A 27754-nucleotide genomic window follows, 5' to 3' on the forward strand; every position below is an offset into this window, starting at 1 on the left:
TCCCAGAGGGAGATGCTGACCCAGAATGAAAAGGGGTCCTCACTAGCTTGAGAATTCAAGGGCAGAGCATTATTTGATTCTTGGTTGTGTAAAAGGGGTCTGTCACTCAGCATTGTTCCAGCATAACTTTGTATTATGGAAAATTGTTATCCAGAACAAGAGAGACACTTTTTTCAGATGACAGATCAAGGAGGCAGGACCTCTCATATTAAAACAACCACCACCACAGCAAATATCCACCCAGTTCCAGGGATCATTAACTGGACTGCTAGGGGCCACTGTACCTCTGCTGGTAATGTCAGTATTTGTAAGCACCTCCAAGCCTCGGGCATTGGGTCAAGAGTGTGAAGTAACAGGAAACAGGAAGGAGGGCAGGAGTGTAATTGGTGTCCTTTACATTGTTAAGTCCTGAATGGTCCACTCCCAGACTTGATGCATTTAAGCATTCACCTCTACCTCATCCACCCACTAAAGCAGCAAGCAATCAGAATAAAAGAATCTGTGAACTATTGAACTTATGTAACATTTCATGGTATTACAAGTGATAACTTATGAGAAAAATGGCTCGCTATGTCTAAAGATAACCTGGGAAAACCCTTGATATTATTAACTGCCATTTTTATCGTCTTGCACGTTACGGTGCCAGCCAACTTGACATTTGCTTTTGGGGTTCCACAGTTATAGCATCTTCAGCTTGTTCAAGGTGAGTGTGGCGTTTGTTTTCTCAGCCTAAAAGACCTGTATGCTCTTTTCAACATGTAGATACAGGAGCTCAAATATACTGGGCTAGCACACAGTGAAACACATTACCAGCGTCACAATACAAAAGGTAACACCGCTTTGTGTGTAAGATCAAATGAAATACCTTTTTGTTAGTGTTTACATTGAACCACTGATTAAAATATAGCTAATTATCTCTGTAGTTGTGCCTTGTAGTTGTGCATTCTAACTTGTGCCTTGATACATAAAGTTCTCAACTGTGGAAACATGTCATCCATGCTGCTACTTTCATGCCATAAATGGACTCTTCTGGGTTAATGAAGTCAGTTTCCATTCTTTCGTGCACTGTTGCACCTGCCCCAACGCTCCACCCATCTGCTCTACCTGCAGACAAGGAAGGCACATAACCAAGACATCAGAGCAGCCTGATTAACCCACTTAAATATAACTACATTTGTGATAGAAATGGACTGTCCAGAAAGTCTGACATTTTGTCCCCATTTGTAGGTAGATAAACCTTAGGTAATCTTGTGTAGACTGGTCACCACTACCACAAATTCATAATCAGTAAAACTTGAGTAAATTAAAATTTTTAATTGAGTAAAATTGTCTTTAGATTGTAAACAGATTGTGTCTACTTGCTTATTTCCAGATCAGCTTTATTGGAATAAATTTGTATGTTAATACTATAGTAATATCTCAGTTATATTAAGATCATAATGTTATATAGATTCTTTTAAATTATTCTATTCCCTTTAGAAGTCAATCCAAGAAGAAAAACGAAGACCAAGGAAAGACAGGTAGTTATTATTTCTAAATTTTATTATGTCATCTTATCGAGCCAAAATGCAAATCCATGTGTTCAAATTAGGACTAAGAAGCACCTATTTTATATGGCTAGATTTGGAAAGTAGTGTACTCTCAATATATTGATATTATAAATACATGGTTTATATGTAATTTATAAGATCTTGCCTATTGGAAGTATACTGAGCTAACATAGTCCAAGGTGTATACTGAGAACCCAAACAGTTTTGAATGAATTGTACCATCCAATACAGAATTTTCTTTTCTTGTCCCATTGGTACAGTTTTGATTGGGCAAACTGAACATGCCCGTGTTCATGGCCTTTCTTTCCCCAAACTCCTCTGTACTCTCTTGTTCTTCAACACAAGCTAAATCTCACTTTTTCTAGTGTTCATGGATTTGCTAGGAAGATAAGGTTTATGTTACCTGCAGGTGTGGCACACTTAAATTTCCACTCTTCCCCTTTTCCCGTAATATTTCAGCCCACCTCTGCTTGGCTCTGTTAATCTTACACCACCATTTCAATCAACTAATTTCCAGACAGTGCCCAAAACAACAGAGGTTTCTGCTATTCAGCGTGAGCAGACACAGAGTTCCCAATTTATGAATCGGTGGCATTCTGAAAGTTCATTTACAAATTGGTATCCGTTAACTTGAAAAGCACGTTTCCCCAGGAGCCCTGTAACATCCGACAGTTTTCCAGACCTGTACCTGTGTCCCTGAGATGACGCCCATCAGACTGCAGAGACCAAGCCCCACGGGAACCAGAAGTCTAGTCTGAGTTGGTCCGAGAATGCACATGGTTGCAGACACACCCCTGTGCGTGTGTCACGTGCAGCAATTAAAATCTAGCACAGAAGCGAATCCCCTGAAGACCAGCTGGTAGGAAAGGACAGGGGTCGCCTGTGAAGGAAGTCGGTGAGGGGTGGTCAGGACACTCAGTGCGCATCAGTGGGCTGAGAATGGATTAAGTTGTGAAATACTTGCGTTAGTACATACAGGTCAGCTTTCTTCATAGTGGCCCAAGGGTCACTTGTGACCCCTGACGTAGACAGCCCGAACTGGAGCATTGTCACGACTGGCCATCTGGGAACTACTAGTTTCGTGCCAAGCTGAATGTGGTAGCCCTAGGAAGCACTGCTCCAAGCAGCCGATGCTCTCTGAAACGTGAGCGGTGAGGGCACTGTTTTTCTTTTTAATTTATGGTATATTCTGTTTTTGCACATTTCAAGACTTTTCTCATCTCTATTGACACGCAAGTATTACTCTTTAATTATTGCAAACGAAGAAAACAGGTAATCTTGTAAGTTTAAATGAGTAGAAAATTAGCTTGACACTATGCTGTGTTTCTGTGTTCGTTTGCAGTCAGGGAAAATTATTAGATTTGGAAGATTACTATTATAAGGAATTTTTGCCCAGTCATCCTGGACCAAAGGAATGCAGCCCTGGTTTAAGAGAACGGAGACCACAGAGAGAACCCCGGAATCAATGTTTTAAGGCTGATGAAAGGTAATAGCTTACATCACCGTGTCGATGTTATACTCATCATTGCATTTCTAAAGTACTTTCACTTTATATATGGACAAATGGCAAAGCACTCTCACTGAATACTGCATTTTATGGTTGATATGTTGCTTAAAAGTAAAATCATAAGGATTATTGCAGGGTAACCAGGCATCCCAAATTTTCTAGCACAATCCCAGTTTTTACCTGTTTTCTTGATGTTATCATTAATAGCTTCCTGTTTTAAAAGTACCCCAGTTTGGACGATAAATTATATAGTCATAATAATTAGAAGTAATTTCTGTCTTTAATAATATCCAAAACCAAAAAATAATAATAATAACATCCAAAACCTGTGTTTCAGCTCTAACGTGATTTTACTTACTTATTGGTTTCTCAGTTATGCTGCGTAACTTCTCAGAATCCGTAATGTCAGACCCAAGAAATATTTGGGAGAAAGATTCATACAGAAATGTGTATTTTGGATTTGATTCTCACTTTGCCACCAACTTTGTTTGACATTTAACTAACTTAAATTATTTGTAGCTTACTTACTACTTTGGGAAGTTTTTTTTTTTCTTTCCCCAAAAGTTCTTTGTAAAGTTTTGAAATTGAGAGCACATAATAAGATAGAAATGTGGTGTATGAGAAAGGAGAGCAATGCCAGGCCATGAAGAGCTATTTTTCCAAAATCCTAAGCGAACATCCTGTCAGCCCAGGGCACTCAGACCCCCTCACCCACCTCTTTTACAGTGTGACCTGTGGTTCAGAGAAGAGGCTTCAGAGTCAGTCTTAGATTTGGATCCTGATTCTTCCACTTAATAGCTGAGTGACCTTGCTTGTGTACTTGACCTCTCTAAGCTTCTGTTTCTACATCTGCAAAAGGATTTACTAATTGCCTCATTGTATTGTCAGAGAGAGTCAATGAAATGATGAAAGCAGGGCACTTAACACCAGACATGGCGCCGAGGAGGTGGCCCATAAATGGTGGCCATTGTCATCTTGATTTGCTTTTCCAGAACCTCCCTGAACTGGTCTCCAAAAGATGCATTCTCCCATCTTGAGGCGAAGAACTGTAATGCGTCAGAGCTCAGAGATGCTCTAGTCTAACCACAGAGTTCAATACGGGAAAATACCAAGTGCCAGAAAGATGAAGGGGACTGGCCCAAAGTCACCCATTGAGTCAGTGAACTAAAATCCAAAGGTTTTCACTCCCTGCTCAAATTGCTTCTCACTGACTTACCTGCTTCCCATTTTAACAACCCAATCCGCCTCCTCTCCAGCGTGTCTTCCCCTCTCCCGGCAGCAGACACACCTCTGCTGTGAAGCAGTGTCCCTGGTGTCCTGGTGGTGTGTCTGGATGTGTAATGAGCGTTCACTAGGATAGAATGCTAGCAGCCCGCGTTGGTGAGTGCTCAGGTGTCCTGGGCTCGCTAGGCTGGGCTGTTAGCCCTTTCTCCTCGCTGTTACCTCCCTTAATCCTCCCAGACGCCTGTGAGGTGGTTACTCTCATTCCCATTTTACAGATGAGGAGTCTGAGTCTGCAAGATTTCATACTGCAAATAGTCACCAAGATAATAAGTGATGGAGCCAGAATTTGAACACAGGCCTTTTTGAGTTTTGAGCTGATACCCTTAATCATTACTGTCTCCTGCCTCCTTATGCAGAGCCCCACGCTGGGTGCTTGAGGAAATGCTGATGCGGTGGTGCCCAAGGTGTTAGCCTTACATCCACACACTAGGAGCTTGACTCCAGAGAGAAAGTATACCGATCTAACAGTGCTGACAAGGGAGCTCCAAGACGGGAGTTTTCTCTGCTAAGGAACATTAAAGAGGCAAAACAGCCAAGTGCAGTAGGTCAATCTTGATAGGATCTTGGCATTTTAAAATAGAAAATAAAAGAGGAACACAGTTCCTAAGGACATTTTGGGACAATTAGAGAAACTTGAGGCCAAACTATATGTTGGAAGATGTTATTACAGAAAGAATATTTGTATATATCTTATTATAGAAAGAATTGATATCTCTTATTACAGAAAAAAGATTTTATATATCGGGGGGAGGGTTTAGCTGAGTGGTAGAGTGCATGGCATGCACAAGGTCCTGGGTTCAATCCCCAGTACATGCATCAAAATAAATAAATAAACAAACAAACTTGATTACCTCCCCCCCAAAAAAGTAGGTTTTAGATATCTTATTAAAGTATTATTTAATAAATATATTACATGTTTTATATATTTATATTACATATAAACATATAGTAGATACTTGCAAAATATATAAATTATTGTATACATATTTGATGTCAGTACACCAGGAAGTTACGAGCAGGTCTGGGACTCAGAGACAACAGCAGTGATGAGTTGAGTGTCTCGTGAATCTGAATGAATAAAAGCTGATGGCAGGTAATCAGCGATTAGATGGATGGCTGTCCTCCGAGCTGAGGCCAAGCCTTCCCTTTGTGCCCTGAATCCTAGTCCCTCCATCTACACAGGAACATTGTCCTGCAATTGTGCCCTCTCTCTTCTGCATCTTCAAAGTTTGCTCTCTTTGCTGAACCATTTCTGACAATCTGTGAACATCATGCAATTGGACCCATCATAAAAAGTACCCTTGACTCAAACTGGAAGTCAACCTTGACTTCCAGACCACTCGCGTTCCTGCTCCTCGTTATAGCAAAAGAGTAATAATACTTGAGCGTGATCCTCCCTCCCCCAGGTCCTCTCTTCCTGTCCTTTCCTGAGCCACCGGACTCAAGTCTCCATTCCCCACCACTCCATTGAAACTGTCGCTGACAAGGTCACCATATCCCATGATCTATTCTCAATTTTTACCTCTCCCACAGCAGCATTTGACATTTTTTCTTTCAACATTTTCTTCATTAGCATCCCCAACAGAAAGTGGTCTTCTTGGTTTGCCTCTTCCCTCACTGGCTGCTTCTCATTCTCCTTTGCTGGTTCCTCCTCGTTTCACTGACCTCTCAACACTGGAGAGTCCCAGTTCTTTGCATTATCAACACACACGTTCATGACCTTAAATGTCATCAGTTTACCTGAAATTCCCAAGCTGAAATCTCTAGCCTAGATCAGGACTTATATATGCAACTGCCCATTCAGTATCTGCTCTTGAATACCTAGTAAGCATCTCAAACTGAAACCAAAATATTCTCCCCAAAAACATTCTCCTCCCGTAGCCTCCTCATCCCGTTAAATGGCAGCTTCATTTCCCACCTGTTTAAGGTAAAAGCCTTGGAGACATTCTTGATTCCTTTCTTTGCACCGCACGTTCAGTCCATCAGGGAATTTATTCTACCTACCGAGTATGTCCAAAATCTGACCAGTTCTAACCTCCTCTGCAAGCTGCGTCCAAGCCACTCTCAGGCTGACTTGCACCACGGCAGTATCTCATAGCGGGTCTCCTAACTTCCACGGAAGCATTCCTCCACTCAGAACCCTCCAGTATCTCTCTCGCTCTAAGGAAAAGTCAAGTCTGTGCCCTGGTCTCAAAGATCTACGTTGTCTGTCACGCCTTACTTGCATCCCCCCTGCTCTCATTCCTTGCTCTTCTCCCCCTGGTTTACTCCATTCAAGCCTCAGTGGCCCCCTCGCTGTTCCATGAACACAATACATACACTATAGTCTTGGGACCTTTACATCTTTCCGGTCAACCTGGAATGACTGCCTCTCCCCAGGAGATCTGCCTGGCTCACTCCTCCCCTTCCTTCAGGTCTCTCATCAGATGTCATCTTACCAGAGAGGGCTTCCCAGATCGCCCTCTGTGAAATTGCTTCTGCACACACATACGCACACCCACATCAGCCTTTCCCCATGAACCTGCTTTACCTCTCTGTAGAGCACCTCCCACCACCCAGTGTACTGGTCCTTCCCTCCACAAGGCTGTGAACTCCACGAAAGCGGGGACTTGTGTTCACCCATCACTTACACTGGCGGCTGATCCTTAGTGCCCCAAGAATAAACGAATGAATCAGTGTAGCTGCATTTAGGGAGCACCCCAGTTTCCCCAGCAAAGCTGCAGAATCTAAAGGTAACTGTTGGCAGGGTTTCAGAGCAGTGGGCTCGGGAAGGTGGCCCAACGGCCTCACTGAAAACACTGAAACACTGAGAAAGCTGACAGGGTGCGCTGTTGAGGCTAACAGAGCAATTGGTCAGATTGAGCGGGGAGAGCAGTTGCAATATAATGGTTGTCTATATTGTCACCTTGAGTTTCCTGTTTGGTCAAAATATGTTCAAAATTAAGGTGCTAAAAGGAATGTTTGTTTATTGGTTGTGAATTATTTCAGCCCAGACGAAGCTCACCTTTCTGAACTATACTTTCTAACGCTTTTCTTAGCTGTCACCCTAACACAGCGGCACCGGGTTCCACCAGCCCTTCTGCTCCTGGCTCAGGGGGGTTGAAAACCGCAGGAGATACCGCTGATCCCGTTTGGCTACTGCCCTGCTGTTTTCAGTGTGCGGTCCTTAAACGCCCACCGTTGGCGGGCGGAGTGGGAGGAGGGCAAGCCCGACCCCGGGGGGCCGGGGGGGCGCGGTGCCCGATGGCGCCGCTGACGCTCGGCCCCGGCTCTCGCCCGCAGGTGCGGGGCGGCGGAGAACGGCGAGGAGGAGGAGAACGGGCCCCCCGCCAACCCCTACGACTACAGGAGGCTCCTGCGCAAAACCTCCCAGCGCCGCCGCCTTGTGCAGCAGGTGTAGCCCCTCTGCTCGGCGGCCAGCGCCGTTGGGACGTGCCCGGGACTGCGGGGCGTGCAGGCGCCAAAGCGGGGGCCCCCCGGGAGGCGCTGGGGCTGTGGCCCTGACATTGGCAGGGGCTGCGCGCTCCGTTCGCCTTTCGAGCGCCCTGGCCAGCCTCTGGTGCTCGGAGGACGGAGAACTGGGAGCCCTTCTGACGCCGAGCCTCCTCACGCCCGCATCCTCCACTCCCACCAGCCCGCCAGTTTGGACGTCCCTGGCCCTGGCCCGCTGTGTCTCCTCGTTCACTTGTTTGCGACTCTTCCCGTGGACCCGACTGCACCTGAGCTCTCGCCAACTCCTCCTGTCTCTCTCATTTTCGGCGACTTCAAAGATTTCGTCTTTCTTGGAAACGGCTTTGCTAGGACTGAGGGACCCTCGCAGATGGGCTGAGCCTGTGAGAATAAAACAAAGGCCAGGTGGGAGGAGGGGAGGGGGGCCTTGAAGATGAACTTCATCCCGAACTCACGCTTTCCCTTCCCTTGGTCATTAAGGTTATTAAATAAAGGAAGTGCCTTGGGAAGTCCATGGCTTTGGGGGTGGTCCTGCTGTCCAGCTGTGCAGGTGGCAGGTGGCAGCACACAGGTGTCTTCTGTCTCCATCAGGGAACAACACCCCCACCCAGCCATCCCAAACAAATATACCATCTAACTTAAAACCGCGTTCTTGAGATGTGGACTCTACACAAATCTCCAAATCCCCCAACACGCAGCATGTACATGAACACACAGTCTCATACATACAGTCAGTCACACACACACACAATCTTCCCAATGTGGCTTCCTTTGGCCCCACCTATAAAAATTCCGGTCCAGCCACTGAGCTAAACTATCAGATTTTTTATTCTCCTAGTCTGCAGATTTGGGGCCATCTCTGCTGCTCAGAAGTTTGTTGTGTTTAAGATGGAAAGGAGGGTGGTGGGTCAACAGCGTTTGCCTTCCTCTGTTGACTGCATTTTATTTTAAAACTCAGGTTAAGCTCTTCTATGGAAATGGCACCCTCTGCGTCTACGCAGCCTGGAGAGGGTGATGGAAGGCAGTGCGGTGGTTTCATGGACGACTGAGTTGGGAGAAGGGTTCTGGCTGGGATGGGGCTTTGTCCCTTCTGCTGGTGTTTCTGGCTCCCATGCCTAACCTCTCTGAGCCAGGAGACTTGGGGAAAAATTCGAGGGCACCGTGTGGCCGGCTAACTGTTTTTTGTGCCACGTGCCCAGTGGATGGTAAGGCTTTCTCCAACCCGAACAGTTGACATCGAAAGGTCCCCAGCGATGACTCGCACAACCGCGTCCTTTTACAAAGAGGGCCAGCACAAGGGGAAACCTCCCGCTGTGGCAGGGCTGAGCTCCCAGGCCAAGTGTGCTCAGGTCCTGCTCCTTAACCTGGGTTCACGCCGCGGCCTCCACTTGGGATTGAGAACCAGAGGGAAAGAGTCACCTCGGCGGTGCAGACCCCTGGTGCATCTATAGCGAGCTGCAGCCTGGGCCTGGCCCAGGCGCCCAAGAAATGAGCCCTGCAGGGCACTGCACCCCAGGGGGTGGGGTAGGGGGTTTAGAAGTAACTGTAACCCTAATTGGCTTGGCTCCCTCCGTTGCTACCCACCCATGCACCCCTTACCAGGAGGCTTTAGGGGCAAGAAACAGCTCTGCTTCATTGCCAGGACCCTTCAATCCCCTTCAATCCCAGCTCCCTGAGTAGCCCCTGCGGACTAGTGCCCTGGCAACCCGGCCTGCAGATGGGTAGAGAAGCAATTGCCCCCTCCCCTAAAATCCACTCTCTCTCTTTTTAAAGTGGGACTTGGAAAGAGAACGGCAAACTCGGGATGAAAGGTTGCAATGTTTTTATTTTTCTTTTTTCTTTTGAATTTTTTTTTTGAGTAAAGGTATATTTATTTAGAGAGGTACCTAGTGCATAGAGTTTAGGCTGTTTCAGAAGGCAAGAGAAAGGCCACGAGGTTTGGGGGTTGGGTGCACAGGCTAGAGTAAAAGTAGGTACACACCCCATAGACAGAGTGCGGGCAGAGTCCCAAGATGAGGAAGCAAGAAGAGTGGCCTGAATTTATTTTTTTCTCTCCTTTTTCCTTCTTTCTTTCCATCTCTTCTTCTTTGTCCTTCGACGTTTGAGCACTGGGAGGACACAAGGGAAATTTCGTACCCGACATTCTTCTTTGGCAGGCCTGCGATGTGATCTGGGTAAACCACGGACAAGAAATGGGTCAGCCAGGGAAACCGCCCTGGCTGCAGCACCCCTCCCCCTACCCCCGCGCGTGGGTCCCTTTTCCCTCATTCGAGGAAGGGCCTTAGAAAGCTTCCCCCCGCCTCCCCTTCGCACTCGGTGGCTGCCTCCTTTGTGAACTAATGACTGTAATTATTACCTCCCAGAGCTCTTTTGTTATCTCCAACCCTAAGCCCTTGTGAGGGGCGGGGGGGAAGTGGGCTCTTTTGCGAAATGGAAGTCTTTATAAAGCAAATTGCCGTCTAGGGAGGGACGGTTTTAAGGAAAGGCAAATCAGATCCCGCATGCATCTGAAGACGCTGTGTTAAATAAAAAATGTAAATACCACCATTAGATTCAAAATACTCCAGAGTAGAGGGATTTAATGGAGTTTAAAGAGTAGGATTTTAAGCCATCTCACTGTTTCTTTTTTTTTATTATTATTCTGTTAAATTCAGGTGTTGTGATTTCTACTTTTCTTGTATTTTGATCCGTTTCTTCGTGGCTTTGTGTTTTAAACGCTTATTTTAAAGCATCTTTTTTGTTTTCGACTGCTCATCCAGAGCAGAAAAGTTCTGCAGCTCCAGTCTGCCGGCTTGAAGCGAAATATTTGCAGAATTTGGTGTGGATTTAAACAAAGAACTGGTCTCTCCCACTCGTATCTGCACGGCTGTAGCAAGAGCTGCGGAGCCGCCCTGCTAGCGGCGCAGACGGCGGAACCACGAAGTCCTTGCTCCCCTGGAGTTGTTACTTGGATCCACTGGAGCATTGGAGCCGGGGGCGCCGGCCTGGTATCTCGCCCACCGCGCGGCCGCAACCTGGCGCAGACTTCTCCCCACAGCCGGCGCCGCGTCAAGCCTGCGGCAAGGTCTCGGCCAGCGCCCTTCCGCGCCCCTACTTCCAGGCCCGGGTCCGCGGCCACTGTGCAAATCCCACGGTTCCTCCAGGCTCCGGCACGTGGGAAGAGGACAAAGCTTTGTGGAGATAACTGGCCTGGCTTATGCGTGCCTGGGGGCACAGGACTTGGGTTTGTACGCGGCCGCCCCGGGCCCCAAGACGCCCTTCCTGAACGAAGGGTCGAGAGATGGTAGCCAGGACTGAGGACCCGTGGGTCTCTCTGCTTTAGTAGCAGCTTTGGTGGCTTGATTCGGAGATCAGAGAAACAATGACTTGTGAACACAGTGGAAGTGAGAAGCGCTCGCACAAGGGGAAGGCACACGCCCGGGAGTGCCCGCCCCGGGAGGCCAGACGCCCCCGTTTGCCACCCAGGTCCTTCTCACCCTCTCTCTGCGTGCCCAGGAGCTGCAAGGTGTACTAGACACTGATCTCGACCTCCAAGGGAAAGCTATGCAAACTCAGCAGGCCCCAAATTTTCAAGGCGCCCTCCCTTTGTTTAACAGCGTGTAGGGAAAAGAAATTTAAAAGAGGAGAGATATTGACTTTCTTAGGAAAAGAAAAAACCCCTTCCCACCTTGCCTCAGACACAGGGATAATCTCCCGTCTCCCCCAACCGCACCCCATCATGTAAATCCCCTTGTGGGAGGAGGTGGTCATTGATTTGAGGCTCAATAAAACGCGGGCCCAGCTGGCGATGCCTTCTTTCCGCCCTTGGAAAGCTCAGATTGCTTATTTGGAACCTCGGTGCACGCTTCCCACGCACACAGCGATTCTCGTGACACACGCAGTGGGCCCTTCCCCGCCTCCGCAGGCCGAAGTCACCAAATGACCCGACCCCATCAGCCGTCAATCCTGCGGCTCTAGCTGCCCTTCCCAGCCCCTCTTCCAAGAAGTTTCCATTCGTTTTATTTCTCTGCCCAGCCTGAGGTCCTCGGTGATAGGTTCCAGCATGGATTTTAATTGCCTCAGTCAGCAGTCTTTCTCCCCATCCGTCAGTCACAACCTGGACTGTGGGTTCGGCTGGCACGCACTCCGAAAAGCAGAAATGGTGCGCTCCCGGGGACTGCGCGGCTCAGTAGGCAAGCATTTAGGCTCTACTAAGGAACTGAATTGAGCCCATCAGCGCACAGGTGCCCTTCCCCCATCGTAGCCTCCCCGGGCTCGAGAACCGCTCTTGATTCCTGCCCAGCTGCCGGGCTCCTGGGGTCACCGTGACCTCAGCACCCTCTTGGAGGAAGGCGGCACGGGAAACGCGCCTCCTTCCCCACAGCCCGAGCCAGACCTCAAACAATACGCCGGTAGATACAAATGTTAAGACTCTCTCGGCCACCCTTCCCGCGGGCCAAAGTCTCTCTGGTCTACCCCTGTCGAGGTCGGCAGGCGGTCAGTTGCCTTAGCCCTCCGGACAGCGCGCCCGGGCCCGCAGGGACTGCCAGCACACTCACGCCTCTCGCTGCCCTGGGGCTCCCCTGCACGCCTCCCACCCACTCACACTGACTCCAGCTCGGGCATGCTGTCTACCTCGCACTCTCACGATTCAGCTCCCTCCCTCTTCCATTTTTTCCCTCCTCCGCCCCCTCATCCATCCCTATTGGGCTCCCTCCCCTTCAAAATCACTCAGGCGCTCCGCGCTTGCCCATCTTCAGGCTGTGAGGACCCTTCAATTCCCTTTCCTATTCAACCTCCAAAGCTTTCAGAGCTTTGCCACGTCTCTAAACCCTAATCCCAACACACACACACACACACACACACACACACACACACACACACACACGGCGCGCGTGCACTTGCAGACACACACATTTCCTGTCTCTGTGTGACACCCACCCTCTGCCGTGCCACCGCGCCGGTCCCCCCGCGGTGTCCTCCTCCCGCCACACACACACACGCGCACTCACACACAAGCACGCGCGCGGGGCCGAGCAGAGAGCAGCTCGCTGACAGTTTGCACTCGGAGGCGTCCTGCTCCAGTCTCGCAGCACCAATGGCATCTCCTGGCTCCGGCTTCTGGTCCTTCAGATCTGAAGATGGCTCCGGGGATCCCGAGAACTCCGGCACAGGTAGGAGAACCCGGACTTGGAGGAAGCGAGCTTTGCGGGTGGACTGGCTTTTGCAGGGCTGGGGGAGATGAAGGTTTTTCCACCTGCAACGGGAAACTTCAGAGGCTTCACCCTTCCCTGGGGGTAGGTACTTGATGGCCCAAGAGACCAAAACCCCCACAGGCCCTTATCCCCTGGGAAGATACCCAGAGAATCTCTGGCCCTTTCTGCTGAAGTCTGGGAGAGCCCCCTCCCCAAACACGGTGACATATCCTTGACACCGAATTCGTGGGCCTGGGGCACTGCCACCATCTTGGTGTCTGGACCCTGGAGAGGGACGGAGTGGCGGTGAGGAAAAGAAATATTGGAAAGGGGACGAACTCTTGGTCTGGAAGGAGAGCCTGCAAGGAAATGGACAGCCTCGGTGTCTTAGGAAAACTCGCCCGAGCGAGGCAGGAAGGGGGGTTTGCCCTGACGGATTGACACCTGGAGGGCAAGCAAAGGGTCGCCATGTGAGCAGCTCCTTGGGAAAAAAATCAGTGAACCGAGGGTCGGGCCAGGCCGCCAAGGTCCCGCGCACCGCCCGCACCTGCCCGCTGTGCTGGGCCCCATGAGGCCCCTTCCCGGACCCTGGGTTTATTGACGTCCTTCACAAAGAACGAAATTTCACATGTCCGTCTGCTGTTTTCTTTCTGCCTCGCCATCCTCCTGCCTGTCTTTTCTTGCAGCGAGAGCCTGGTGTCAGGTGGCCCAGAAGTTCACGGGCGGCATCGGGAACAAGCTGTGCGGTGAGTGACGGTGCCGGGTGGAGGGAGGAGGACGTGGCCAGGCTCCTCGGGGCCCGCGGGGACAAAGCCACCTTCTCTTCTGCGCATCCCATCACCGGGGTCGGGGATTCTTGATTCTTGGCCAGGGATGGGCGGGAACGAGGGAGCCAGGCGGGTAGGCAGCTGACCGAGGTCCGCGCTCGGTGTCCTTGCCCAGCCCTGCTCTACGGAGACGCGGAGAAGCCAGCGGAGAGCGGTGGGAGCCAGCCCCCGCGGGCCACCTCCCAGAAGGCCGCCTGCGCCTGCAACTGCAACCAGAAGCCCTGCAGCTGCCCCAAAGCGGATGTCAACTATGCGCTTCTACACGCAACAGGTAAGGGCATCTCGCGGGGGTGGGGGGTGCCGAAGCCTCTGCCCCTCTCCTTGCCCTGCCTACCGCGGCCAAGTGGGTCCCGGCGCCGGGAGCCTGACCCGGGGATCGAGGTGGAGCGCGGAGGCCGACCTCAGGAGAATCGTCAGCTGATAGTGAGACACGCTGGGCCCACCCCCTCGGTCTGACCCCCTACTGCGTTCCAAGGGGCTCCAGGGCCTTGGCGATCTTCCCCTAGCGCCGCCCTCGGGTCGGTGCGTGGCCGAGGCGCCCAGGCTTACCCTAGCTCCAGGTCGGCTTCTTGGTGCCGCTGAGGCCTCCGGTAGGACTCAGTTTCCAGTTCAGAATTGCTGAGACTTTCGAGGTCTTTAAAGCGGGAGTAATTTGTAACTGTGATTTCACAGGAGAACAACTAACATGAGACCTGCGCGCGGTTTTACTGCCTTGCGCTTACACACCGGGTCACCCAAACAAATGCACGCGCTCGCAGATACACGCATGCACGCGCGCGCGCGCGCACACACACACACACACACACAGCCTTTGGAAACATCAGGCCTTCGTAATAGGCCAGAGATCCTAACATTGCATGTTCCACTTTGTCTGATTTGCCCTAAAGGCATTCCTCAAAGATTATTGACCTGAAGTATTTCCATAATCATTTAAGATGACTTATTGAGAAATAACATTTAGGACGTACCCCGGTGAAACAGATGAGTGGAAGCATGCTCCGAAAGAGAGAAAGAAAATAAAAGAAAAAGCAAATAAGTTATGAACTGAAATGCAAAAATTAAAATTAATTAGGCATAGGGAGAGAAATCGGGGTTTTTCCCTCCATTCCTTCATCTTTGAAAAATACCTCCCCTTTAAAGAAAATGCTCTGCCTTTCCAGAAGACTTTCTTTTTAACTTAAAAATCTCTCGGTTTAAAGAGAAATTGTCAAATGAAGAGCTTGCTTAGATATTTTCATTGTTAAATTAAAATGTGGCATTTTGATTCCATTCTTTAGACCTGCTACCAGCGTGTGATGGAGAAAGGCCCACTTTGGCGTTTCTGCAAGATGTTATGGACATTTTGCTTCAGTATGTGGTGAAAAGTTTCGATAGATCAACCAAAGTGATTGATTTCCATTACCCTAATGAGCTTCTTCAAGAATATAATTGGGAGTTGGCAGACCAACCACAAAATTTGGAGGAAATTTTGATGCATTGCCAAACAACTCTAAAATATGCAATTAAAACAGGTATTGTCCAGTCAGAAATAATAAAGCTCTTTTTTTTCTTTTATAGTTTTTATTTTTTCTAGAAAAAATGTTTTCTGGTTTATGGGGTTAGTGATATTTTTCAAATTTACCGTTATTTTCATCATTTAAAAAATAATCATGATAAGAATGTTTAACATTTTACCATTAGTGTTCATGCTTTTGAAGTTGTTAATATCAGAGACATTATCTAAGTGTAAATCACCAGATTTTACATTTCACATATTTGGCCATGGAAATTGATCACTAATGTAGAAGCAACCATTTGTCAGTAAAGGCCAGTCGAAGCGACCCAAAATAGAGAAAGAGAGGGATTCTGGAAAATGAAAGCACCAAAGAACATGATCCAGACAAAAGCCCAAATACCGGAGCAGTGCTGGTATTTCCTTGGTGTAGAAATGGTCAGAAATTGAACTTACACCTGGTGTAATCATCAAACCAGAGGAATGATATTTTGGCCTTGTCTAAAATGCCCAATACTTCAGATTCAAACTCCGGATTTTCCTCTGTTTTTAAAGAAATGTACACAAAAGAAAACATAATACAAGCTAGCTTAACAGTTCAGCCTCGTTATACAAGGATGTGCGAGCTTCCTAACCACTCTTATACAAGAGAAAGGAAAAAGGGAGAGAGGGGAATCAGATATCCTTAGGGACAAAATTTCTTAGTGTATTTTCTGTTTATTGCTTTTTTATCATACTCGTCATAGTCTATCCAGTTTATAGCCCCGGGTGTAACATTTATGTGGGTGCATTCTAAGCTTTTATTTTATCTACACAAATTCAGCTCTTCATCTCCCCAGGTCAGGATTACCCCTTCCTTTTCTACTTTGCCTCTAATCACCCTGATACATGGTGGCACTACACTTCATTAAAGCAATAAAAATAAGTATGAATGAATTTCAGGGGAAAGGGGCAAACTTGTGGATCTAAATTGATTTGTAGCTTTAAAAAGATTTGCTAACAAAGCAATATGTAAAATACCACAAAAATATTAATTACCCTAGAAACCTAGATCTTTTTCTTAGCAAGTTTTTTGTTAATGAATTATCAGTATCATTCTGACCAACAACAAATTTTAAGAATGTTTGCTATGTGACTTTTAGCCCTTTTTTGGGTTTTGATTTTTGCTTCTGCATGTTCTTCATACCGACAGAGAGGAAAGATGTGCATAGAAGAAGCCTGGGGAAATTGATTTCCCGTTACTATAATCAACCACTTTTGTGAAAGTACAGATTTAGAATTAGATACATAAGGAAAAGAATTGAACTTGGAGATTTCTATCAAGCTCAGTCTGTGGAGTATGATTTCTTAAGGCTTTTTAGGTTTCATTCTGAATTATGTTCACAGAGAATCCACGTGATGTATATACTAGGCATGAAAGATATTTTCCCTTCCAGATTTCCGTGTATCTGTAGGTGCAAACCTGGGCAATGCTTTTAATTCATTTTTGTTTGACCTGTTGCCCAATCTAATATTTAAATGTATTAAGAGTAAATTGCTACCTATTACTTTTATTGCTACCAAACCGAAAAAAAATCTATAAAAATGTTTCCCATCTTCGCCCTTAAAAGCTGGTGGTGTCTGAAATGCAATTTAAACAGTTAAGATAATGGGAACTGCTGGTCAGGGAAACTAATAGTTCTGTCCGTCAGTGTTCCATTTAGTGTCAGGAAAAGATGGGCCGATTCAATACTTAGACTTTTGCCATAGTGCTTGTCAAACTGTTGGCCAGCGTAGCCCTAATGCATTTTACTTAAAGTTCAGGGAAAAGAATATGATTAAGTTGAATTTCTGACCAAGGCATAGCAGTAGTAATTTGGTATTACTGTCATTCATAATGTGTGTAATCTGGTCCTTCCCTCCACCTCCAAAAGCATTTCAAATCATTAGCAGCAGTCACCTTCCTTTTTGACTGGCAGGTGTATTGGTTTCGGGCTATAACTTGCATTTGACAGCTAGTCCTGTTGAGGGTCTGTGAACTATTTGCCATCACTGCTACCTTTAGGCATTTCAATGTCCCTTGGGAGATTCTTTTATAAAATGCATGTTATCGTCTGCTTTCTACTGAGCGTTCTTAACCTAACTTCCAGTTGGGCTCCAAGCTTAGAGAGAAGTAAGGGGCACTGGGGAAGTCTTCATGCATTGTTAAAATTACCTCTAAGAAATACTGGAATAGAACATTGGAAAGTGCAGACAATGATAGAATTCTGGAATGATGAGTATCTGCAGGGGTCCTTCGGATGGGGAGGGGGTGAAGGGGTTGACGTTGTTTTGAATCTCTGAACCCAATCATCCGACAAAGGAATTGAAGCATCAGTAAACGAGGCCGTCCTTGGGTGTGTGTTGCTGGTCCAGAGAGAGCAGCCTGGACCGACCTGGGGCTGCTTCCCAACGGATTGTGGACACCAGGGTCAGAGCTGCCTGGGGCTGGCTGTTTGCAGAGTTTGCGCATCCTTCCTGGCTCATTTGCCCATCTGTCGGGAGCGTTCCAGAGGCGGGAGCAGCTCTCATCTCACATTTCAAACTGGCTGTCTCCAGGGCAGCGCATGGCCACCTGATTCCTTGGCGAGGCGCTCGCTCACAGCACAGGGCCAGGTGCAGGCGGCCACCATGGCAGCTGGATGCCAGAGGGGCTAGGACAGCAGGCAGGCTCGCAGACAGGTCTCAGGGCACCCTACCTGGATGTGCCAGCAGTCTGTAGGTTCATGGGAAGAGAATACATATATTTTTATAGAAATCATATTCTGATCTGTCAAACTATCTTCCTGCATCATATTTCCACATCATTATTACTGAATGAAATATTTGAGCAGGAGAGCTTTAGGTGAAGTAGACCAAGGTCAAAAAAATATTTAGAAGAAAGAAGCCAAACCATTGAAGCATCACACTTCCACGGTTTCCCACAGGCAGTCATCACGGTGGATTGACCTTCTGATAACCCAGGGCACAACACACGTCTTGGGACCCTCAATTTTATGCAGAGGTTTTCATGCTAAAGTTTCCATAGAGTTAAATAGTGTGTCATAATAGATAACAGATTCGTCCAGAAAATGCATATGAATTGGGAGTGTTGATTAACGGGTAGATTTGCTAATCCTTATTAATTTCCTCGCTTCAAAGAAATGGCTTATGGAAAGGGAAATAAAGGGGCATCGGGAGGGAGAAGCCGGCTCTGATGTCAGCTGTGAGCGCTAATGAAATGGGGAGTCAATGAGGCAGAGAGGCATGGAGGGCTGTTCCAGAGGCAGGGCAGCCACAGCAAGGAAGGCTTTTTCCTTTTCCATGGATGCATAAACTGATGGGTTAACATCAGAGGGCCTGCAAAAAAGCCGAAAGCTAGAAGGGTGCCGTGCAAGGCCACAGGGCAGTGAAACAATGCCGGAGAATGAGCGAGACCTGCACAACCCCCAGTCTCTTTAAGATGAGTTCTCCCCCAGCTCCTATCCTGTCTTTTCTCGGTGTCTAATTGTCTAGCTGCATGCCGCAGGCTGATAAGAGAGCTCTCCAGTCCCGGAGATAAGCTTTGTGTTGACTTTTGTCTCTGCTTTCCCCACTACCTTCCTTTATCTTGTTTCGTCCATGCTGGCCTGAGAGACTATCACATCCCCAGGCTTCAGACAGGTGTCCAGTAAGTGGCGGATGCCTTTTTATCAGAAGCTATTTCCATAATTGTTAATCTCCCAAAATTCTTGCTGCTCAGTAAATCACAGATTTATAGATAGGCTTCTGTGGGGCAAGAGAAGGGAACAGAATTCTAATGAGATCTTTACAGTCACATAGCAGTATTTGGGTGTCAATCCCTTTAGATAGAGTTTTAGAGAAATCCAGAAGTTAATGAGATAAACCTTGCTAATGGACTGATAAGCCCACCGAACATACCTTCATGTATCTTGTGGACAAGACAGTGATGTTGACTGTATTCAGCTTTATTTTGAATTTCGATGAGGAAGGAGGTCTGTTGTTTATGATCAGATATTCAGACAGAAAAGAATGGACAAGAATTCGGTTTGTTCATACCGCCTTTAGACAATCATCACCTTTTGCATCCAGGGCATATCACTCAACAGAGTGATTTTCTCATTTTTTTGCCTTGTCTTTTCTGATCATCAGCCATTTGTCACTGATATTACTGTGAATGTTGACGTGCCTGGCGGATGTCATGGTATATGACTGATTTCCAGAACAACTTCAACAAAAAAGGATTTCTTAGCAGCATGAGTGTAAACAAGAAGCCACCTGGTTCGAATAGCTTTGGATTGCAACAGCATTTGAATTTGCAAATATACGGAAAGAATGCTAGAAAATAAATTAGCATCCGTGTTGCAAACCATGTTTGTTACTTTTTTATAGAGTATGTTTAAAGGATGATTTTTAGAGTGTGTTTTAAGAAACACTGAAACCCAAAATAGTCTCTTCCCATTAAAGGAAATGCTCCTTTGGGATGTGTGTGTGCATGTGTATGTGTGAGTTCGTGGTAGGTTTCTGAGTATGGATTTCCTATAACTGAAGGATCTTTCAAGGTTCTTTAGCTGGAGAAATCATGTGTTTCAGAGGCATTTATTTTCATTGGCTTCATCCTGATCCTGGTATTCCGTCTAATTCAGGGCATCCCAGGTATTTCAATCAACTTTCTACTGGACTGGATATGGTTGGATTAGCAGCAGACTGGCTGACATCAACAGCAAACACGAATATGTAAGTTGCTAAATGTGTTTCTGTGTAATCCAGGATAATTATTAATGCAGTTCCATAGTCTTCCTTCTACCTCTCATGTGAAATATCTCTTCCTTATTAAGTAGCCCCTAAAATAATGATACAAATTTCAGAGTTGTTCACTCTAGCTTAAAAGAAGAGTCCTGATAGATCTTTCATGCACCATGGTTTAAACACAAAAGGGACTTATTTTTTACATGTTGGATTTATAATTATGTATCATATGAAAGAAACAGGGCTGAATGCTGTCCTTTACATAGTGTTACTGTGTTACTTTGCAGTGTATTTATTCACCATGATAAATGACCCTGTGCATTAAGCCAATAGTGAAGCTCTTGACTTTAGGAACAGAAAACTGAGCAAATCTTTTTTTTTTGTATATATATATTTTTTTTAATTGAAGTATAGTCAGTTTACAGTGTTGTGTCCATTTCAGCAAATCTTTTAAAAGACTTAATTTTCTCTCTGCTTAATGCTATAATTGTAACGTTTGTGAACGTAGGCTTTGGAAAAGGAAGTTGTTCTGCAGATACTGTGATGATGAATTATTTCTTTGTGTTTCATACATAAAATGTGGCCATTACTACATTTCAGGTTCACCTATGAAATTGCTCCTGTCTTCGTGCTTTTGGAATATGTCACGCTAAAGAAGATGAGAGAAATCATTGGCTGGCCAGGGGGCTCTGGCGATGGGATATTTTCTCCTGGTATATGATATTTCAACCTTTCTTTGTGGTTTTTTTTTCTTTTGCTATGCCATGCCTTACTACGAACGTGGAAATGATTAAATGTCTAGTCTCTATTTCTGCTTAGGTTAAACAGGCAATATGTTGATCAAGAAAATGAGTGTGATTAAGTACACATGACCATTGACCACACCTCCAAGCCAGCTACTCCTTGCTTGAATATTAATTATTTATGTTTAAAAAAGAGCATAAGCATCAATGGGATTAACCCAGTATTTCTTCTGTGATCCTACACATAGCAAGGATGGATCACGTGAAACAAAGGAATAAAGATTCCTAATAAAGGAATTAGGGAATAAGGATTTCACACTCCCAAGAATCAGGGAAAGGAAAAGGGTAGCTTCATTTATAAAGCCTTCTCTGTTTGAGGGTGCGTAACAAGGAAGAGCTACAGAATAGGGTGTCTGCACCCCATTCCTTTCAGTTAACAAGCAGGGAAGCTGATTCACATTATTTTCAGGGAGGATAGGAAGTGTCTTGGGAGACAGTTTCTTAGAGCTAAAAAAGAGGGTGATGATTTCTACAAGAGATTTCTCATTCCCTTTCTTCTTTCTGGTATCATTCAGTCTTTCCCATCCTGCCTTTCATCTCCAGCCATTGTGTTCTAAGCTGCATTATTTACACCTCTTCCAGCCAAGAAAATCAACCTGAGACAGAAAGTCCTGCCCTTGGCTCCTGGGTCTGTGTGTGTGACCTTGGTTTGATGCAGAGAAGAAATAGAAGTTAGGAAGGCAGTGGGAAAAGAGAGAGTCACTGACCCATGGAAAAGAAACCTGGCGTGCAGACGTCACCTCGTCAGTGGCAGGAGGGGGGTCATTTGAACGGGCGGACGCTGCCCTCGGGCGCAGGACTCGCAAACTGGCCCCACTGGGGAGGCCAGAGCCACACCTGCCGTTGTGTCAGGCACAGCAAAGGCCAGGCCCCGATCTCGCTTCAGCGAATCTCCAGACACAAGGGGATGATGAGGGAGAGAGAAAAATAAAGAAAAAGGCAAAAGGAAGAAATGATATTGAGTAACAGTGGCCTCAGGACAAGTCTTAAATTAAGCAGCTTTATCCACAAGCTCAGATTGGCTATTTTATTTTCTGTTTCTAGAGATAAAGCATATGTTTTCAGGTGCTGAAGGAAAATGTGTTAGTTAAATGAAAGGGAAAATTTGCCCTTTTTTTTTTAAGTCACGGAACACCAGCTGTGATGAATTTCAAGCTAGTTTTATTTTGTAGGGAACTGAGTACTTAGTGTTCCTTTGGAAAACCTTCCCCGATAGAGGGAACTTTGTCATCATTAGCTGGAACGGATGCTCTTAAGGTATTTTTCATGAGGAATTAGGTGGGGTTCAGAGGTCAACGTTCTTTCTGCCTTTATTTGTCCTCCTCTTGTAAGGTTGCTTGTGTGACTGAGCTGTCCCCGAGGAGCCAGGAGCACGTTGGGCTCTCTTTTAATGGTTCCCAGAATTGGGAAGAGGACAGCCACCCCTGTTGACCCGTGAAAGTTGACTACGGGGGGCTGGGCCAGGCCTAACTTACCTGGCTGGTCTTGGAACCCACCTGCCCCAGAAAATACACACCCAGAGAATCTTCTTTGACAGTTCTGCTAAGCCAGGTATGGGCTGCCACCCTCATCAACGATGGGGAATGATCAGGTAGAAAAGACTTCAGCTTGATCCTGGGGCTCCTTCCTTGGATCCCAAAGACCCTTACGCTCTCAGCCCAAGATGGAAGCCATAGGTGCCATGCTGCAGGGTAATGCAAACTTCGCAAAATCGGGGAGGGACAGAAGAAAAGGTCATTGGCAACCTGTTTCTGCTCTGCTGTCGACAGGCATTACAGAGAAGAGATGGATCATAGCGTCCTCACTTGCCAATGGATGCCTTTCTAGGTAGCATCCTACCTTATTCCTAGGGGAAAGCGTCATGATTTTAGGGGCAGACACAGGGGAAATGACACAGGCACAGATCTTTTCCTGTCCACAAGATTTTCAGAATGTTTCAGGGCTTGTCTTTGCTCCATTTCTCTGGAAGATTCCTGGGGAATGAGAGCGTGTAGGGCTTATACGTCTGTCCTCATGCCTGTGTTACACAAGGCAGTCTGCTCTGTCCAGGGACGCAGAGGCCTCCCCATTCCTGTCAGGGCTGCTGAACTTTAGACAGAGAATGACCGAGGTGTGTCATGAAGAGTGGGTAGGCAGAGCGGAAGATTCCTGGATGATTGCACTGTGAACTGCACTTTCTTTGCATCCATCTTCCCCTTTTTCTTCTGCCTTCCTTCCTCCCCATCCTCTCTGGAGAGAACTAGGGCAGTGGTTCTTAATTGGGAGCTATTGTGCCCCCCAGGGCACATTTGGCAGTATCTGGAGAAAACTGTGATCATCACAACTCACTGGGGTGGGGAGTAGTGGCCAAGGATGCCCAGGAAAGCGCCCCCACCAGAAATCATCCAGCCCAGAATATCCCTGAGTGCCAGGATGGAGAAACCACGAGCTGGAGTGGAACTTCCTTTAAAAGCTGGTCTCTTGGGGCAGCGGGTAGGGGGTGGTATATAGCTCAGTGGTAGAGCGCATGCTTAGCATGCACAAGGTCCTGGGTTCACCCCTCAGTACCTCCATTTAAAAAAAAAGTCAAGAACTCCCCCCGCAATAAATTAAATAAATGAAATGAAATGGCTTTTAAAAACCGTAAAAGCTGGTCTCTCGCCCTACAGCATCCTATACAGTCAGCCTTTTAGACAGGGTGTCTGCTCAGAGCAGGCCTGACCTGGATTCTATTTGTCCCGCGTCTCTAGGGTCCAGAAGAGGTAGGAACTGCCCTCATTCTGAGTGATGACAGATCCAGGCTCTGGGTGACAACTGCTCTGTGCCAGGGCTGCCTGCTTGCGTCAGAGCCCAGGGCTCATGAGGCAGAGATCATGGCCCTGCGTGGACCACTCCCCTTGGTACAGAGATACCTTCTGCTCCACGGCCACCAGAAGGAAAGGGACTTGGAGCACTTGCGTGACCCCTTGGGTAGGAGGAGGGACTATACCTTCCCTCTGCCTCATGGTCTCACAACTCCCACACCAGCTTGTTCATTTGCATTCAAAACCATCTGTCTTTTACCTGGATAGCAAGAATCCTAAACTTTCCAACAATCCTCGGGGAAAGCTCACTTTTCTTTGCTTATCAAATGAGCCTCTACTTATAAGCTACAAACCCTACAGTACGAAATCCTTGACAGTCTTAGGATGACCCTTGAAAAGTAATTCAATATGGACTTAAAGTTCCCTTAGTTGTGTGTTTTCGTATAATTATGAAATTTTAACTATTAAAATTGTATTCTGATGATGTCCTTGAAAAGGAGAACCATTCGGGGGGAATCAACAGGCAAGTATGATGAGATGGGCTTGGATGTTCATCCTCATCCTATAAGGACCATTAGCAGTCCACATCATTAATAGCAACTGATCTTCCTCAGTCCAGGTGCAATGCTTTGCATGAGCTGTAATGAAAAGAAATGTCTTCTCCATGAGGATATGGGTAGGATTTTTAGAGGCTTAATGCAGAATGACCACACTCTCAAGCTGAGAAGTAAGGCAACACTTTGTAAGTTCTTAAAAACCTCTCCCAAGGGCTCCTGGCAAGAGCAGAATCAACTGCAGTTACCCCAGGTACTGAGGTGGGTGTGGAAGGCTGGCCCCCATCCTAGGGCTGGGCTGACTGCTCCTTCTCTGGACCCTCTTAGCTTGTGCCTTTGATGATTCAACTCAAAGGACAGCCAGGAGGACGGTCCTCTCTTGTGTCCAAGGAGGACTCTAGGTCAGTGGACGTAAGGAATGTTGCTTGCATGTGAATGATGTTGACCATGACTGGGAAAGGTAACTGTGTTGCTCTGCACTGTAGGTGGCGCCATATCTAACATGTATGCCATGCTCATCGCGCGCTTTAAGATGTTCCCAGAAGTCAAGGAGAAAGGAATGGCGGCCGTCCCCAGGCTCATCGCCTTCACATCTGAGCACGTAGGTGTTAATGTTCTTTCCAAGTTTAAGGAGATATTTCGTAAAGCTCAAGTTGAAGGAATGATATTTGGAAATGCTTTACCCCAGAGTTTCTCTTTCCAGAAGATACTTCTTGGGAGAAAATGAGGGGAGAGATCAGCTGGGTTGTTCAAGGGGTAAGCTCCTTTCTCTTTGAAATTCAGGAAAACACTCAAAGAGAAAGCAGAGTGCTTTTACCCCTCATTCCTATACATACTTCTCTGTGATAATGTTACGTGTTGGGAGAACTGGGGGAGGAGAGAGGACAGAGTCAGTCTGAACCCATTGGGTCATCAGTGCTGTTCCTGCATAACTCAAAACTCCAGCGTGTCCTGTTGATACGATCTTTCTGTTAGAAAACTCTGATCAGATACTCTACCCTCTTGGTGCCTTGAGGCACTTCACGTAACCCTTCAGCTCGCTTGACCAGAGGTTGTATCACTGTAGAGAAATGGTGTAGAGGTCTGTCATATCTGATCTCTGGGCCAGATCTGTCCCAGCCAAGCACAGGCTCCTGCCCACTGCCAGGCTGCTGTCAGGGCTTCTTTGTTGAGCTCCAGGCAACAGTGCTTCATCTTCCTTCCATGGCCTTCAAGGGGTTAATGCCATTGTCCCTATTACCACTTAGACATTGAAAACAACTTCCCATCTGTTCTCATAAATGGAACTAAACAGCTTTAGCCTGCCAGGCCGCCATCTTTCCCCCACGTGCTAGGATAGAGTAGCACACAGGTTCAAAGCCACACTGCAGCTCTTTGAGCAACGCCCTTATTCTGAACTATCCTGCCACTTGGGCCCTGCAGTGAGCCAGAGACCGATCTTGACAGGCATTAGTAAGCATTACCTGCTGTGTAATTTCTAAGATGGTCCCTTCATGACCCCTTCTTCAAAGTAGACTAGAGTCTGGGGAACAACTGCCTTGAAGAAGATCAAAAAGCTCTGTGATGGCTGGGGAACTAGGAGATGGGGAGGGGAGATGGGTCTACATGGAGACTGGGGGGTCCTTACAAGGAGATGTCAGTTGAGGAGAAGCAGGGGATCATAGTGGACCTCAGATCTACTACAGAACTTTTCTTTTTCCTGTTTTAAGTGGGGTGTGTGTGTGTGTGTGTGTGTGTGTGTGTGTAAGAGAGAGAGAGAGAGAGAGAGAGTTCATAACAAGGAAACAAAAGGCAAGTACAGATTGGAAGCCAGTGATTACAATTCACAACCACTCCACTAGCCACGGAATTAAAGGAAACTAATGATTTATTTTAACACATTATCTTTAGCATCTTGTTTTTAGTCACGTTTCAGCATTTTAATTTTTTTAATGCCCTTCCTCAGTTTATAGACATCAAATGTAGCAGAGAAGACTACAACCTGAAGTCACTTGATGTTTCATTTACCTATTGCTGCTGGAACAAACTACCACAAACTTCATGAGTTAAAACAGCATGAATTCATTATCTTACAGTTCTGGAGGTCAGACATCTACAGTGGGTCAGGCGGGGCTGTGTTCCTTCTGGAGCTTGTCGGGGAGAATCCATTTCCTTGCCTTTCCAGCTTCTAGGGGCTGCCTGCCTTCCTTGGGTCATGGCCACTTCCTCCATCTTCAAAACCAGCAGCAGCAGATCTTCAAATCCCCCCCTCTCTCTCTCTCTGACCACTGCTTCAATTACCACATCTCCCTCTCTGGCTCAGACTCTCCTGTCTCCCTCTTTCTCGTATACGTACCCTTGTGATTACGCTGGGTCCACCCCAATAACCCAGAGACTCTTTCATCTCAAGATCCTTCATTTAATCACATCTGCAAAGCTCCATTTGCCACATAAGGTAACATATTCACAGGTTTCAGGGAGTAGGATGTGGACATCTCTGTGGGGACCACATTATTCAGCCTCCCAAGCCAAGTTCCCCACCATGAGCTAGCTCTCAGTTCTGAGCTTCTCCGAGGGTGGAAAGACATAATGTAATGTGTCCTCCATTTACTATTTATCTAAAGTGATTTGGATCCTTAAACAGCTACATGTTACTCTCAGCCTCCAAACACCCAGATGGTCTTCCCTTGGGCATCTTCTTCTCTTGGCTTCCATGCTGTTCCCACAACCTGAAATGAGGTTGACCTACCGGCAAGCTTCCTTGTGCTCTCTGGTTTCTGCACGAGCTTCTTGCGCTCAAGTTTAATGTAAGTTCACTTAATGTTGCGCAGAAAGTCCAGGTCACGTGATCAGAGGATAATTTGGCCACGCCTCTTTTTCTTGATATTGCCAACTTGGGGTCTGTTTCTCCATTTTCTAAGGAACGAAAGGTGATTCAGAAAGAAATGGTTCTGCAACCACCATCTGATTCCCCCTCCTCCTCTTGGTGTTTCTATCCTTGCCCATAATCATGAAGGGACATTCAAGAGTTGTGAACCTTTCCTGAAATACCAATTGTTTCTAACTTGAGGCTTATTTTGACAGATGAGCTATCCTTCTAATGCACAATACCCTATATCTGATTGCTACTGACCATTTCCAGCTTCCAGTAGACACAAATTCATTTGATTTGCAACAACCTTATGCGCCAGACAGAACAGAGATTGTTTTAAAAAGTGTCTGAGCACTTTTTTAAATGAAGAGGCTGCAGTTAGTGGGTAGATAGAGCCAGGAAAAAAAACAGATTTCCTGAATCCCAGACCAGTGAGGGCTCTGCCATGACCACCAATGCAGAAACCAGATTAAATGATTCTGTGACAGAGTTTTATAAACCACAGCTCATCAGTTGCTTTAACATTTTCTACCTTCCCAAATCAAATTAACACCAAGAGTTTTTTCTTCATGTAAAGATGATGCTAAACTGTTCCTCATCTATCCCCCCACCAAAAAAATCCCCCTCATTACCTCATAGGATTGGGCTGGAGGGGGCTGTCAGAGCTTGATTGAAAGCACTCCACTGTCTCCTTGGGCACTTGATCCAACCCATTCTGGACAGATGAGCCCTG

At 46.7% G+C, this 27754-nt stretch overlaps 2 protein-coding genes across 2 annotated transcripts in view; both read left to right on the plus strand.

Annotated features, from left to right (window-relative positions):
* MYO3A (myosin IIIA) overlaps window positions 1-8170 on the plus strand; it is a 184574-nt gene extending 176404 nt beyond the window's left edge. The window contains exons 32-35 of the mRNA XM_072954981.1: window positions 1480-1520; window positions 2893-3036; window positions 7624-7737; window positions 7855-8170. Of these exons, the coding sequence (XP_072811082.1) occupies window positions 1480-1520; window positions 2893-3036; window positions 7624-7737; window positions 7855-8170 (615 nt within the window). The remainder of the gene's footprint in view (window positions 1-1479; window positions 1521-2892; window positions 3037-7623; window positions 7738-7854) is intronic.
* A 4250-nt stretch (window positions 8171-12420) lies between these two features.
* Window positions 12421-27754, plus strand: part of GAD2 (glutamate decarboxylase 2) — a 60596-nt gene continuing 45262 nt past the window's right edge. The window contains exons 1-7 of the mRNA XM_006208904.4: window positions 12421-12944; window positions 13652-13711; window positions 13908-14063; window positions 15070-15303; window positions 19928-20018; window positions 20631-20743; window positions 24656-24771. Coding sequence (XP_006208966.1) covers window positions 12869-12944; window positions 13652-13711; window positions 13908-14063; window positions 15070-15303; window positions 19928-20018; window positions 20631-20743; window positions 24656-24771 — 846 coding nt within the window. The 5' untranslated portion in view covers window positions 12421-12868. The remainder of the gene's footprint in view (window positions 12945-13651; window positions 13712-13907; window positions 14064-15069; window positions 15304-19927; window positions 20019-20630; window positions 20744-24655; window positions 24772-27754) is intronic.

The sequence above is a fragment of the Vicugna pacos genome, chromosome 35 (genome assembly GCF_048564905.1).
Source record: "Vicugna pacos chromosome 35, VicPac4, whole genome shotgun sequence".
In the NCBI taxonomy this organism is placed as follows: Eukaryota; Metazoa; Chordata; class Mammalia; order Artiodactyla; family Camelidae; genus Vicugna; species Vicugna pacos.